This window comes from Pogona vitticeps, chromosome 1 (genome assembly GCF_051106095.1).
Source record: "Pogona vitticeps strain Pit_001003342236 chromosome 1, PviZW2.1, whole genome shotgun sequence".
In the NCBI taxonomy this organism is placed as follows: domain Eukaryota; kingdom Metazoa; phylum Chordata; class Lepidosauria; order Squamata; family Agamidae; genus Pogona; species Pogona vitticeps.
In genome coordinates this window covers 267,062,961-267,078,811 of record NC_135783.1, presented here as the reverse complement: position 1 = coordinate 267,078,811, position 15,851 = coordinate 267,062,961, and the positions used below count along the sequence as shown (strand labels likewise).

The window sequence follows — 15,851 nt, the reverse complement described above, 5'->3', positions numbered from 1 at the left end:
AGATAAAAGAAAAAGGGGATATAAAAAAGATATTAGGGGGAGAAGGGTATTCATGGTTAAATCTAATTCAATTAGAAAAGTGGACAAGAGAATGGTATACTAAAGAAGGGAAAGGTAGAAATATGACAAAATTTGAAGAAATTATAGAAAAAAGATTGAAATCAGAGGAAAAAACAGAAAGAAAAGGAACTGTAAGTCAAATATATAAATTATTAAATCAAGTAGAACAGGGTACTGTAGGGTTAAAAATGCAATGGCAAAATGATTTGGATGAAGAAGTAATAGGAGAAGAATGGGATAAAATATGGGATCAGAGAATTATGAAGAACATGTCAGTAAGGATAAAAGAAAACTGCTATAAAGTAATATGGAGGTGGTATTTAACGCCGGTTAAAATGAATATGATGGATAAAACTGTGTCATCATTATGTTGGAGTTGTAAAAAAGAGAAGGGGACGTATTTACATATGTGGTGGCTATGTGAAAAAAGAAAGAAAGAATGGAAAGTAATATTTAGGGAAATAACTGAAATTATGGGATTGAATATTTCAATGTCCCCAATAACAGCTTTATTGAATTTGAGTAAAGAGCAATTGGTGAATGAAAATAAGGATTTAATAATAATAATGATTACGGCTGCAAGGATAATTATGGCAAGGAATTGGAGAAATGAAAATCAATTTAACCTTGAGGAATGGTATAGAGAATTGTGGGATATGGCTATTAATGATAAACTGACATGCGATATGAAAATAAGCAGGGGCCAAATGAAAAATAATGACTTTAAAAAAATATGGAACGTATTTTTAGAACATGTATTTCGGAGAGGGAGGGGGTATACACCGAGTGAAGAAACACTGAAATTTTGGAATGAAAATGGATGGAAAGAAGTGTAATGCTAGTCCTGAGGGTGATGGGTTCACTGTTATGTTTTGTAATTTATAGTCTCGTAACTTACAGTTTGTTTTTTTGTAGTAGTAGGTATTTTGTATTTTTTAGGTTGTTTTTATTATTTTTTTTTTTTGTACTTTTTAATTATAAATAAAAATTAAAATTTAAAAAAAAAAGAATTAAATTAAATTAAGTGGTTTAAATATATTTTAATATCAGATTAAAAGAGTAGAAATGAATTAACATAAAACAGTAAATGTCAGACATTGAACAATGGAAAAACACTATCTAAAATCCTGTTGTGCAGCTGTGTGTGCACAATGGAGATGATGTAATCAGCAGTGCCACATTATTACTGATTGAAGGCTTCCTTTGGCAATTTTGGGGTAAAGTCAACTTTGTCACGTTTTGTATTGACCACATGCATATCTAAACCACTTTTAATTGGTTGTGATTTCCTGATTGCAGTATAATCAGTGGTGATTTGCTGCTGTTGATGACATTATTTCTGTTGCACACACAGAGCTGCTCAACAGGATTTCAGCCACTGTTTCTTTTTTAAAGATAATGCTTCCATGCTGTTTGAATGCTAGAAAATAATAAAGTCTCCTTCCATATGTGGAGAGTGACTGAAATGACCACGGAGAGAGAGGAAGCGTGGGGATTTCTGTTTTGGCTCATTTTCAGTACACCTGAACAAGCACTACAGTAATGACCTGGACAGATATCAAGCTGCATTGTTTTCTCTTTCTTGTGAGAGAAGGTCTACTCTGCAATTCCATTTGCCCACAATACCGTACAGGGAAATAAACCAAAGAGCACTAACCATTTGGAGCATTGAGCAATCAATGCAGCCTGCCTGCCAGACTCCAGTAGCCTCAGAATCCCTGGGTTACGTGGAGGAACTCTTAATATGACCATCACTCTGATACATTAACTCTGCAGTCATTGCCAGGGTTCTCATGCCAAAAAAGCAGAAATGGGGCAAGTTTCTTTTTCTTTTCTTTTTTTTTTTTTTTTGAACTGCGCTTGCTGTGGGCTCTGGACAATGGTAGAAGAGAAAAAGAAAACTTTTCCCATTTCAGCTTAAATGTTAACCTCAGAAAAATCACATCAACCAGCCAATCATGACTTTTAGATCAGCAGGAGTTCTTTTTACATTTCTCCCACACAAACAACTCACTCTCCCCTTCCAACTCAGTGACCTGATCAGATCAATCATTGTGGTTGCCAGATCCATGAAGTCCACGGAGAACCTGAGATGTACAGGTAGAACATCAAACTGTCGCTTATTTTATATCTTTTATTGTACTTTTTCTACAAAAGAGATAGAGAAGTTAGGTGTTTGTTGCTATTGTTTGAGATTTTGCCTCCTGCATCTAAATAATTGAGCCGGCTGCTTAACTTAATTCATTTGCTACTCTGCCTCAGGCAACCGAATGCTTTAGTCTAGCCATAATGAATTTTTTAAAAAGAAATGAACTACAATCCTCATGATAGTTAAATGTAGTTTTGAAACACAGCCATGGTCCTTTTCCTGTCACGCAGCAGCTATCTGCAAACCCTTCTTCTTTAAGTGGTCTCAGCCCTTGTAAAAGTTTTAAAGTTATACACACCAGGAAACTGGAAGTGCGCAGAAAGGCACCTGGAGCCAGTTGATGGTCTGGTTATATATATTCCTAATGGCCAGTTTCAGTAAGCAATCTAATGGTGTTACAGCCCAGCTGTGTTCCCAGCTAATTGCAATTTCTGAACCATGGTCAAAAATAATCTCAAGTACAATAATCTCAGTCTAATGTGAAGGTTACTAGACCTGTCTAATGGCTGTCAAGCTATCCCTGTCTAGGGAAGGTTCCAGGGGTGGAACTGTGGGCTTCTTCCTCAGTGTGGCATTTTCCTTTGATCTAAACTTTGACCCAGTCTGGTTGTAGACATTACCTCACACATTCTTGTTTTCCAAACATGCAGTAAAAATATGATGAATAGGGTTGAGCCCATACACCCTGAGCATTTGTTCAGCTTTCATTGCATTCATGATATCAGTACTGCACCCCGGTGTCCCCACAACACAGGGCAGAAAGTAGTGTCAACAAAGTCAAAAGGGGAACAAAATCCCACAATTTCTGGGTCTTTTATGCCAATGCCACCTGGTAGCATATTTTTGTTCTCCTTTGTTCTGGTGAAAGATCTGCTCATGTGTACACGGGTGCAGGATTATTCCATTCTGATCCATACACTCTGTGGGCAAGTGTTGTTTGATGATGTCTTCTTCTCGGCATGCTTCCACACACCACATATGGGTAGAGGAAGGAAGAGAGGCAGAAATGAAGTAGGTGGGAGTGATGCATTAGGGAGCGTCTCAGACAGTATTGGGACAACTCAGTTTATCCCAGTACACCTGGAAACAAATACCCCCCAATGCGTGGATGGTGAACACTGGTGTGATCTGTTCAAACCCGCAACAAAAAATACCGGAACAATCCAGAATAACAGGAGTCACCACCACTGTGCGGACACGTCTTTGTTTCAAAATGCAATTACATTTTACAAAAGAGCCTTTGCTTACCCAAGTGTCCTCCTTTTGAAGAATTATTTAGTACTTCATCAACATCAAAGATAGTACAGGGTGACACCATTGGGGCTGAAGAAGGGTTGTTCAGTTTATCATCTACTTTACTCCTGAAGCTGCTGAACAGGTTCCACACATTGTTCCTTTGTACACAACTTTCTGAAGTGGCACTGGCAGTTTTATCCCTGTACTGTAAAGAAGACTGCATTGTGTTTTTCTGATGATGTGCATGCCAGTCATCTTTGGCAGACCTCCACAGGTTCTCTTTCAGGGTAAACTTTTCTAGAAGTGTTGGCACGTCTTCCACATCGGTAGAAGCATGTTTAGACTTATGGGGATGCTTGGAAAGGCTGTTATGCACACTGTAAACAGGAAAGGCATCCCATGAACATTCCTCTTTTGGATTACTGGCAAAATCAGATGTATCTGAACTTCTGATTCCATGTCTTTTTCCTGAATGCCTCAAAATATGAAGTTCTTGAGTTTGCACATCACAGTCTGCACTATTTTTGCTGTTTTTTACACTTACAGAGTCAGTTGGGCTAGGAGGGAATTTGAAGAATGTGTTTTCCGAATGAATTTTGGCATGTGTATCAGGGCTCTTTTTTAGATTTTCAGGAGAAGACATAAAAGGTTCCAAGATAGATTTCTTTATAGCATTAGCAATTAGCCTCAATGGTGATTTGGGCTGGGTGGTCGCAGATTCTTTGGAAGAGTTATTAACATTCTTTGGATGTTTGTGTTCAGGAAATAAAATTGGCCAATGTTTATCTGAGACTGTAAGAGATGAATCACTGCTCGACTGCTTTGGTATGTTCTCATAGCTATAAAAATAAGCATTCTTTTGCCCTGGAATGACTTCTTCACCTTGCTCTCCTAGGCTTGTCTCTTCTGGTTCAGCACCATTTATAGCAAGTAGTTTGGGTTGCTGCCCCATTGAAAGAGTTAATTTCTTCATTATCTTGTTTTTAGCTTTGTTTAAATGTCTGTCCTGCTGTTCCCTGGCAGGCGGTGAAGCAGTCCGATCTCCCACATCAAGGTTTACAGAGGATGTATCTGGATCCTTTGGAAAGAGTTCCGGGGCCAGTTGCTCTCTGTTCACTACCTGGTTTCCTAAATACTGGCCTTCTTCAGTGCTACAGGCTTTGACTCCAAGCTGAGGAGGACAACGTGGAGCTGATGTCTGATCCTGGTGGCAAAAAGATTTGCTATGTGTCAACAGATTGCTGTCATTGTGAAGTGAATAATGAGGAATATAGGCAGGGATTTCTCCAGATATATCTGCGGCTTTCCTTTTCGTATGAAATGTTGAGCGGTGGGCCTCAAAACGCCTGCCTGTAATTTCTGGGATCTCATTGGGAGAAGTCAACTGTAAGGAATGCACAAAATAATTATTTTTAGAGGAGAAATGTAGCTGTTTTTCACCCATGTTCTTATTTAAAGATCATTTCCAAACAAATACATAAGATGAAACACCACCCATGTGTTAGTATCAAGATGGAGATGGACTCTGAAAAACATTCCAGCAAGTATGAACCAGTAAAGTAACACCGGATTATTGTTTTTATCCAAAATACCCCAGGAGGCATCCAAGATATTTTGATAATCAAATGTACATGGGAGTTCTCTTGAGAATGAATTAACATGGGGTCTAAGAGACACATGGCTAGATGACGTGAAAAGGCATTCCATGGTAAAATAATTGGACAATGGAGTTCTAGTGTCATGGCATGGGGCAGAAAATGCTGAAATTATAACTTTCACCCAACTTTGAGAAGGACCAAAATATCTTTTCCCTTTCTGATTTCTAGAGAAGTGGGTGGTCCCAAGAAGTAAAGGACCTGCATTGAAGGGCAGAAGAATGGAATCCAGGCTTAAAGAGCTCCTCAGAAGGATTCCTGATTTACCTACAGGACCACTCAAATACAATTCTATCAGGAAGGGAAGTGCATGGAGCCTGGCCATCCGGATGTGGGGATCCTCACCAACCTGGAGGTGCATGCACAGAAGCCTGCTCTGGCAGACATTTGCTCCCTAGCTCTGCTGAGCAAGTCTGTATTTTGGAATCTGGAATCTATATCCAAATAAGAGGACGTGCAGAAGTCACCAGGCCAAAGTCAGTGTTCCTTGAAACATGATGCTAAGTCTACTCTGGTCCTGATAATATCTGACTGCAGGACATGATGTCATTACATCTAGCATTATATCCTTGTCCCATGCCTTCGAAAAATAATACCTTCTGGATTACAACTAGAGATGTGTATATATGTGTTCTTGGACTACAGTTCCCTGAATTCTCCAGCAACTTAACTGGGAGTTGTATTCCAAAAACAAACTGATACTGGCCAAGATCATTCATGACAAAATTAACTAGTTAGTGGTACAGATGAACACACATAATGTTGGGGGCTTAAATCCAACTGTTTAGTCCCATGTAGGTGACAACCATTGAATGAATGGGGCTTGTTAGTTCAACACTTCAAGTTGGTCATTTTGATTTAGTGGGTTGGGACTAGATTTAGCCTTATCATATTAAAATACAGTTAGGCAAGCTATGGAACTGAAACACAATAAAATTAAAAGCATATCATTAAAGAAGAGCGCTGGATCTGCCATTAAATGGTTTTTCCTCAGCAACCAGCCATGTGTCAAAAAACCCACTTGAATCACAATATATCTGCCTGCCTTCAGAAGGCCAGTATGTTAAGCCTCTCTTCAAAGGGACATTCATAGCCTGGGAATGTGTCTCTCCCCCCCCCCCCCCCAATGTTCCTATCATCTTTAGTTTCTAGGTTATTCTGAAATCAAAGACTTCTATTAATATGACTTCCACAGAATTCCACCACTGGGAAGTGGAACAAAGTGAAGTGGACATATGAAGGAGTCCAGAACATTTTGTGGGGCCCCTGATACTCTTCCATCATGACAGATTCTCATCATAGAATTATACGAATGGACAGTCCTCAGACTGAGGAATAGAACCTACAAGGCAGAAAATATGTTTCCAGTTATTATAAATAGATTGTCTGGTTAAAAAAATACCACAATATGTCAAAACAAATGAAGTGTAATTCTCAGCAACCTTTGCTCTTCCCTACCTCTTTCTCTAAGAGATCATCCACAGCAGCATCACTGTGAAGGTTGGCAGAGGCGTCCCTCAAAGATGGACCATGCTTCTTGCTGTACAATAGAGGGAAATCTACAAAATGAAAAAAAATGTCTACTCAAACAGTATGTTATAAAATCTCATTGATTTCCCCACCACCACCACCACCACCAACCCACAGATCAGAGAATACTGGCTGCACTGCCTGTAGAGGCTAGATACAGCCCCTGTCTTGTGCAATGAATATTAGTCTACATTACTTCTATTACTATTTACAATCCCGATTTATTCCAGAGAGCTTGAGGAGATGTTAATCACTTTCTTCCTTCCCACTATATCCTCACACCAATCCCCTAGGATCAGGCTGAAAGCCTAAATCCATTTCAGTGAATTTTCATGACTCAAAGAGGAGTAGAATATGGACCGTCCAAAACTCAATCCAGTGGCTTACACCATATCATTGGAAACTTGCAGGATATTGTTTTCCCATACTCCATTGGGGGGTAAGCTGGGCTTTTAAAAATTCTAAAATGGATGCTGCCTTTGCAAGTTGGCCATCACATTTTGCTTCCCCAACTGCTAATGGGGGTTTAGTCTCAGCCCCCTTGCCCCAGTAATGCTACTAGAGTTTCCTGAGAATTCACCAACAGCCACCCTCTAAGAATTTTTACTGACTTTTCTTACACCTTAACAGCAGAGCAGCAGAATTTCGATGGTCCTGTTACATTCTCTCCCCCCCCTCCCCAATTTAGTCTGCCACACAATGGAATTCCGGTTTTTGTCACTGACTGAATGGCTGTGCTCTGCTCCTGGTAGGTCCAATTAAGCTCAGCAGGGGACAAGAGCAGCAGCTGTCAAAGACATTTTAAACAAGAACTCAAATGCAATAGAAGAAATGTATCTGTTCCCTGCAACACAAGAGGCTGTGTTTCCCCCTCTGATATGGACTGGAAGATCACATAACTTGATATTGAATATGTGTGTGTGTATATATATGCCAGGAAATATTTCTATAGCTTTCGATAAAATCAACACTTTGATCAATAGATGTGTTATTGCAAGCCCAAGGTCCCGAAAAGCGGGCACAATTACTTTGGCTGATGCCTGCATTGTTAATAAACAGGTTATGGCCTGGATCCTGCAAATTGTCCTGCTCATATAATTCCCTATCACCTTCATTTTCTTGTGATGGGAAAAGGCTAGGAGCATAACAGCGTGCTCTTTCATCCAAGTCAAGGTACACAGTATTTAAAAAGCAATGGGTTGCACATGTTGCCGTGGGCTCCCAGTGCACCCCTTTAAGCCCCCTCTGATCTGCCACCCCCCCAATAAACACCAAAAGGAATTTTTGACCATCAAAATGCACATTCTTCTTCCAGAAGCTGCCCATTCTGGCATACTTTGGAGAGTATCCGGTCGGAGTCTATTGTTGTAGGCCTGAAGGAAGCTTCTTTTAAAAAGCCTGAACTGACCTTGAATAACAACCTAAAAGAAGCCGGGGAAAAGAATGGACCACAGTGTGCCCCAAAGGCTTCTGGAAGTAAACTGGCCTTTTTTTATATATAGCCTTGATGGGCGTCATGGCAGAGCTTCCCTGGAAATGGTGAAAACATGGACTTCTGCATGATCTTCCAGGGCCTGCGTGGCGGTGGTGGTGATGTTCTCTTCACCCCGCCAGTTGGCTGCCTCTGACTTAAAACCATCCAACATCAAAAAATCTCAAAATCTGTTGGCTGAGATATCTTGCCTAATGCTGAATGGGAATAACTATTTTCATGTTACTTATAACAGATCACCTTTCATAGTGATTTGTAGTTTTAAATAAGCAAAGCAAAAAAGCAAAATGTGTTGCTTATACAGTATACTGCCTCCATAGCACTTCAAGAACTCTCTGGGCGGTTTACAAGTTAATTACACGGGCTATGCATTGCCCCCAAAGCAAGCTGGGTCCCATTTTACCGACCTTGGAAGGATAGAAGGCTGAGTCAACCCTGAGCCAGCTTACCTGGGATTGAACCCCGGGTCGTGAGCACAGCTTTGGCTGCAGTACAGCGGTTTAATCACTGTGCCACGAGGCTCTTAAGAAGGAAACCCACCCGCCCCCATGTGAAAACAAGTTACATAAATGAATTGTATTGCGAAGAGGTATTTTGTCTGTCCCAGATCTGCACCCAGTTCATTGGATTACGCTGAGCTCTAGCACTGAGAGAGAGAGAGAAAAAAAAAATTTTGTATCTCCACATGCCTCTAAATCTCTAAATGATTATTAGATCTTGTTTCTCCTGTCTATTTTTCCTCAAACATTTTTTTCTCATTCTATATGCTATTTAAAAAAATATCCTGGAAAAGGGTGACTTTTTCAGGTTATCTCATTATGTACTCCAGCAACAGTCACAGCATGAGATTCTTTTCGCCTGCATTTCTTCTTTGCCACCCAGATGAATGCTAAAATTCAGAAGCAGGAATGTCAGGAGTCTTCCAGCATGAATCCTGCATTAAGAGGAGCTTGTATTTCACAGGGGGGTGAATCAATTCATTTGAGAGGAACACCTAGACCTTTGAAAATGTGCTTCACTACAAAGCAAGAGAAACCCTGTTTGTTTGATTGACTGACAGAACAGCCAATTTGAATATTAGGTGAGTATACTCGATACAGGTACTGGGGGAGAGATCACAGTTGCCCACAGTCCTGTGGGGAAAATGGATTTGATAGTAAGAATGCCCTAGGAGGGGAAGGAACATAACCATTTCACTGTGAAATGTGCTTTTTAAAGCAAAGTCTATATTTAGCTCAAGTTAATTTTCCCTCCCCTGACAAGTGATAGTGTTACAATTTCTATTTGTTACCAAGAGACACTGAGTTTTAGACAGATATTAAAACCCCAGGTTGCTTTCTGTAAGAGAAGGGATCATAATATAGCAGCTGTTGGGACCCTTCCAGAGTGCATTAGAATTACTTTTTACCTGGTAAATTGACTGTGGTATTCTTAAAATTCACTACCTCCTTCCAATAGTCTTTTAGCTCCCTCTGGAGATACTTCTTGAGGCACACATGGGCTATTTTAATCAAGTAACAGAAAAATTTAATAGGCGGAACATTAAAACAAACATTTAATTATGAAGAGCAAGCTTAATATTAAGCTGATGGTAGTCCGCCATCTGCCCATCTCTTTCTTTAAAAGGGGAGAAGATTTTGTTTTTCTTGGCCTTCTAGGTCACAGACTAAAAGTGTAGCTAGTTCAGAAAACCATGGTTTTATGCTCTTCAGCCAAAGAACCAGAGGCGAATCAGTTGGGGGTGGGATGGGGGTGGGGGTGGGGAGCACACCTCTGTTTGTAGAGGCTGCAATAATGGGCTAACTGGTGAAAGACAATTATAGGAGATAAATTGTAGCTATTCCTATACAAATATCCTGCTCAAGAGCTTATTTCAACATTGCACAAAGCACTACCAACAGTATGAGAACAGAAACAGAGAAGACAGCAGCTTCACAGTTAGAAAGTGATGAAACATTATCACTCCAATGATGCATTCGTCAAAGCTGCTGTGGCTGCACAATCAGTATGTAATAAAGTTCCATTATTTACCTCCAAGTGACCAATCATCAAACAAAACCACTTCCAGCGTCTATGCACAAGTAGATTCAAGAACTCTCTCAGCTACAGAGCTCTGTTTCCCTCTCTTATGGCTTTCTCGCAGTCAATCCAATTTTTCATCAAAATAAATTAAGCTAGAACTCCGATAGGCCCATTTGTGTGCAACCAGCACTTTGCCTGTCAGCTAACCTGAAGTGAATAGTAATAGCTAGAAGAGCTGGAAGAGTACATCAAAGGGATATTTTAAAAAAAAATTCAAAGTCTTACTTGACTGGATTTTCTTTTTCCAGTGTTGGTATTTTCTCGATGTAGAAGTGTCTCGAAGACTGTAAGCTCGTTGGAGAGCTAAAGAAAAAGACAGAAAAGAGTACTGTAAAATCACAGTTCACATACACAAAAAACCTCTTTTTATTAAGACCAGCCTGTTTTGCTTAGATACACCTTTTTTTGAAAAATAAAACTGTTCTAGTCCTTGACCTCAGAAGAGAAATTTCAGAAGCTGCCCCTCTTTGCAGCCCAGCTCCAATGCTTAGGAAACCCACCTTCAAGGCTTCTGTGACAAGGTGGCCAGAGCAAACCTGTTCCCCTATCTTCCCTCTATGGCAGGAGAGATGACGCAGACAGTGTTACAACTCGGGGGGGGGGGGGGAGAGAGGCAGGACCCACTCCTTTTCGGCACCTGTGCTGCTAACCACAAAGCTGGATTGCCTTGAATAGACTCTTCCGTTGTCATTGTTCACACACAAGCAGTACGCCGGAGACAAGAGGAAGATCAATATAGCACACAGTTACATGTCAGTTCCTCTGCCCTGTCTCCATCCTGTGGCACCCTAGAATTTGTAGTTTATTTTGAATTCTCTGCAAGAGTGTTCGGACACACTATCCTGAACTACAGCCCTTGAGCTTTTTAACAGGACATTCAAAGCTCCTCATCAAAGTACACCTCTAAGGATTCCTTTGGATGGAGCCATAAGTGATATCGAACTGCGTAGGGTAGATATATTCTTAATGCCAGCTTTGAGAATCCTTTAATTGAAAGTAGTATAGTATTTGCCATTTATCTTTTGTGACACTTTGTTCCACAGGGAGTACTGTAATTTCAGGCAGATGAAGTTTTAAATATTCATTAACCACTAGGGGGCAACATTTGCCAAGCTGTATTCCTCCAGAAGGAGATGTTCTAATTTCTCACCACAATTTTAAATTAGTAATTTTTGAGCACTCATACATCGTAAGAGCTCATTTGTGCACTGCCATTTCTAAAGCTTTTATTGATTCTCTGGCATGTGGGCTTTCACTTACAAAATAATAATTTTAAAAAAAATAAGGGGAAAATGTAACCCTTGCTTTTTTTTCATGATGAAAGATACCACCCTGACCATTCCCACGGGAAGACGGAGAACACAACAAACATAACTCATTACTTCAGGGAAAAAGCTGGTCCCATTGCTCAGCGCAGCAATGAGAACATGAAACATTTTGCAACGTGAGAGTTAATCAGAGGCACAAGACAGCTCCAGAGAGCAAGCAAGGGCAAGGAAGGGAAAAGGGTGTGACATAACATGTGACCCTGGAGAAGACAAATGAAGAGGTTGGAGACGTGTGTGTGTGTGTGTGTGTGTGCGTGTGTGCGTGTGTGCGTGTGTGTGTGTGTGTGTGTGTGTGTGTGGTGGGAACATTCTAGCCGCCTAGAGTGGTCATATAGACCAGATGGGCGGGATATAAATCCAATAAACAAACAAACAAACAAACATTTGGAACAGAGTTGGAGCTTGGAAAAATATTAAGCTTCCACTGAAGAAAATGGCATGGGGTTAACTCTATTTTTGGACAAATCTATCACTGTTGTTTCACATGGGTGCTTTTTGCTGGGCACCTCTTCAGTTTCTTATTTTGTTTCAAAAGTCAATCTTTAATAAAAGAATAACTCAATTCATACAAGGTTCCTTGCCTAAGGAGTTTGGCTTACAATACCGCCTTTTTATCAAGTTTATTGTTCTACAAGTGTATCTTTGAAATGCCTTATCAGAGGGGGGGGGGAACCACATGACGTTCCTCTGAACTGCTTCAGATCAAAGGTAATAGTATCTAGAAACCTGTGGATGCAGAGCAAAGAGGGGTCAAGCTGAGAAACCAAGGCGTTTGGAAAGAAAACAAGGCTCTGTTATGGTAAAGAAGAATGACATCTCTTCAAAATTCTGTCAATATTATTTCGTTTAATACCACAATTATAATTCTCAATTTCAATAACATATGGTTCTGTGGAGTTATATTCACTTGTTAAATTGCAGTGTATAGTGTTATTACTTTCCCCTTCTCCCACAGGATGTCTGAGGATTTTGTCCCACCTCAGTTTTTATCAGAATACACAAATGCTCACACAAATGTCTTTACATTTGAAAAGGTAGCCGTGTTAGTCTGTGCCAGCAGAAGAAAAATTAAAAAATAAAGAAAATAAAGACGACAAAAGTGTTGTGGCACCTTAAATCCTGACTGCTGTATTTTAATATGAGATTTTGTGGAAAGGTCTATTCCCTCACACATATAGTATATTTGAAGATACTTATGGAAAGAAACCAAGTTTTGGAAACTGTATGTGGGGAAAACAAAAGGAAACACATGCGTTCATCTAGTTCCAGGGTGTTGAGTGGACAGCTGTTTAAAAATTCTTGGCCTAAAACCCTTTTTAATCAGTCATTATATCACAAAATTTGTGCCCTAACCCAAGAGGCTCATCTTTTATACTGATACAGCAAGCAGGCAACACATGCACCCCCCTCTAGCTAGGAACAGTTTTACCTTTTGAATTTGGCTGGTACAAATGAGAGAGAAATTGGTTCCAATTTCTTTGAGATGAATGAATGAATTTTCCATCGTGCATTTTATCAGTATTTCCAAATTTCCTTTTATTCGATAGGGCAGGGTAGGGGCATCCAGATATGATATTAGGGAACCTACCACTTACTCCCTGGGAAACATGCATGTGGGCAGGGACTCTAGTGAGCAACAGAACTGCTGGATAGCTCAGTGCATTAGATATCCAGCTGCAGAGCCAGAGTGTGGGAGTTCGATTCCCCACTGGGCCTCCTTGGCTGGAGCTGGACTCGATGATCCTGTCCATCTCTATCGTTCTAAGATGATGATGATGGTGTGGATTTCAGTACTGCAGGGTTATGACAAGGGCCAATGATATCCATTGGAGCTTAGCAAAGGGGCTTTTGCTTTGCAGTGGGCCAGAGCAAATGTTCTTCTGAACACCTCCTTCCTTGGAGGGTGGGTGAAAAAAACTTGAGCTGTGAAAAATGCAAATGTCTACTTTGACTGCCATTGTTTTAACTGTTGTGATGTCACAAAACAAGTAGGGTAAACAAAACATCTGAATGCTACAAGGGAATTTGGGGGAACTTAAAACCCCAAAGTTCACATAAATTGTTTTGAAATTAAGCCATATGGTCAGACTCTGCTACCAATAACTGATAAAAGACACTCTGTTCGTAGAGATTGGTTGGATTTCTGTGTGTGTGTATGTGTGCGCGCATGCACGTGTGTAGACACTTGGGGTAAAAAAAACCACGTAAACTCACTTACCATGCATGGCTTTGGACTCTTTCTCTCTCTTTATCAAACTTGTGTTTAGCAACAGAGGTGCTCGTGAAGACATGGCGGAGCTCCTGGCCTGAGGCAATGGCCTTTCATTCAGTTCAGAAATGGTTGGATCGCCATTTAAATCAGGTTCTAATTCTGAGCTAAGAAGAGATGAAAAAAGGGAGACCTGCCATTAGGGTTAAGTATGGCCAGCAAATGGTACAAAGCAGCTAATCAATGTTTCACAGCTCTATTGGTTACAGCTCATATGCATCAATGAAAGCGCCACTGGTTGCAACTTAAATGTTCCCAGTGACAAAATAACACTGATTGAAAAGCCATGCCACTTAATCCTTTTTTAGGAATCTGGAGTTGTGTGCCTTTTAAAGAGAAGTCAAATTCATGCCATGCGCATTCACCTTGATATAACACAAGGCAGAGCTTAAAACCAGCTAGTGACAAGTAATATGGTTATATGTAACCAGTCACCTTTGGGAAACCAGCACTGTAAGTAGTTCCTGACAGTTGTTTTCAGGCACAATGAGCAGCACCTAAATTCCTTTGATTTTTGCCTTTTGTGTTCATTTCTAAAGTGCAATATAAAAATTGGCCACTAGAGAGATCCAGAGAGTATTTCATGGCCTTTTAACTCAGTGAATCATCTGGAACATGGAAACAACCACACAATGACAACCAGAATATCAAAGTAATGAGAAATGCAACAAATTCTTTTTAAAATGTAATGTTCCTAACTCTGGCCCTAGGATTTTTTTAAATTATCAGAACTGGAATCTTTTTCCGGTTCCAGTCTATTACCTCCTTAGATATATAACAAGGCAAGACAGATACGTCACATCACTTTCCTATCTGAGGTCAGTAACAGAATCAACAGATTTGCCAACCACTTTTGCAAATATCGAGTTATTCATCTTCTCATTTCTATTCTGGCAACCCCATTTACTCTTTCCTTTATACAACACTAGTTCATTTCTTTCATTTCTCTCTCTCTCTCTCTCTCTCTCTCATTCTCTCTCTTTTGTTTCTCATGTTTGCCTCCTTTAATGACAATGGACAACCAACCTCTCCTGTAAATTTGGAGAATTCCATTTCATTTGCCATTCTCAGAATCCTCTAAAATATCAAACCTGCTGTGCTTCAGACAGAATAGACAAAAGACCATTGTTTCATAAGCAATTAAATACAGGGCAACATCCCCACTAAGCCAGGGATGACATGAAGGTAGATCTTTGGCTGACTTGCAGGTCAGCATAAATTTCTGAAGGGCAGCTATTTAACTGTAGCATTAATTAGATGATCTCGTCTAGCTCCAAGGACCACTGTTGGAATGGAGAAAGCTCAGAGTAACCAGGAGAGGGTTATTGGGCAGGAGGATTGGGAGCCTAGCTCAGTTCTAGTGCCCAGCACAAATCCCAGAGTTCTTTAATTTGACCTGGAATCAAGGTTGCATCTGCATAAGCAGAAGTGGCCAATCATGCAAGCAATGTCTCCTGCGTAGCCATCTGCCCATCCATCACGCTCCCCTGCATCCTCAGGCTCCTACTTGGTGGCAGGAAAGACAGCAAGCAAGGGGAGAAACAAGCTCAGGGGATTGCCCTTATATGCATGGTTTTCCTAAACAGAATGTGGACCTAAGTGTTTTGTTTCTTACTCCGAAGTGCCAGCTGGTGGACCTTGGATTTTTATAGTTGTTTTTTTTAAAGGGCAGGTGTTGCAAGTATGGCATCTGTTCACACTTGTTCTCTCCTTCCTCTTGTTGTCAGTTCCAAGTGAGACAATTACTGGTTTCTCTCCCTTGTAAGGCGCTCCCGGATTATTGCTCTCCTGAATAGGCCCCGTATTAGGGCTTGGATCTACTCACAGCGAGAACCCCTGTTGAATCGGGTTCTGCTTTTTAAAAAAACCTCTCTGGTCATTTTCAGTCTTTGTGTTTCCCTCCTTGGCAAGCAACCTTTCTGGTCAGCTTTAGCCCCTGCCTCCCTGTTTACTCCGGCTGTGTGTGTGCAAACTGTGGTTCAAACACCACATGATGTCACATGACTCAGAGTCGATTTAAATTTACCCCAACACATATTCCAGACTATTG

At 40.5% G+C, this 15,851-nt stretch overlaps 1 protein-coding gene across 1 annotated transcript in view; it reads right to left on the bottom strand.

Moving 5' to 3' along the window:
* The window catches only part of MICAL2 (microtubule associated monooxygenase, calponin and LIM domain containing 2), a 175,589-nt gene that overhangs the window by 28,392 nt on the left and 131,346 nt on the right, over nucleotides 1-15,851 (bottom strand). Inside the window, exons 27-30 of the mRNA XM_072985774.2 lie at nucleotides 13,751-13,908; nucleotides 10,430-10,507; nucleotides 6,559-6,659; nucleotides 3,458-4,829 (exon numbers count right to left, since the gene is read on the bottom strand). Of these exons, the coding sequence (XP_072841875.2) occupies nucleotides 3,458-4,829; nucleotides 6,559-6,659; nucleotides 10,430-10,507; nucleotides 13,751-13,908 (1,709 nt within the window). The remainder of the gene's footprint in view (nucleotides 1-3,457; nucleotides 4,830-6,558; nucleotides 6,660-10,429; nucleotides 10,508-13,750; nucleotides 13,909-15,851) is intronic.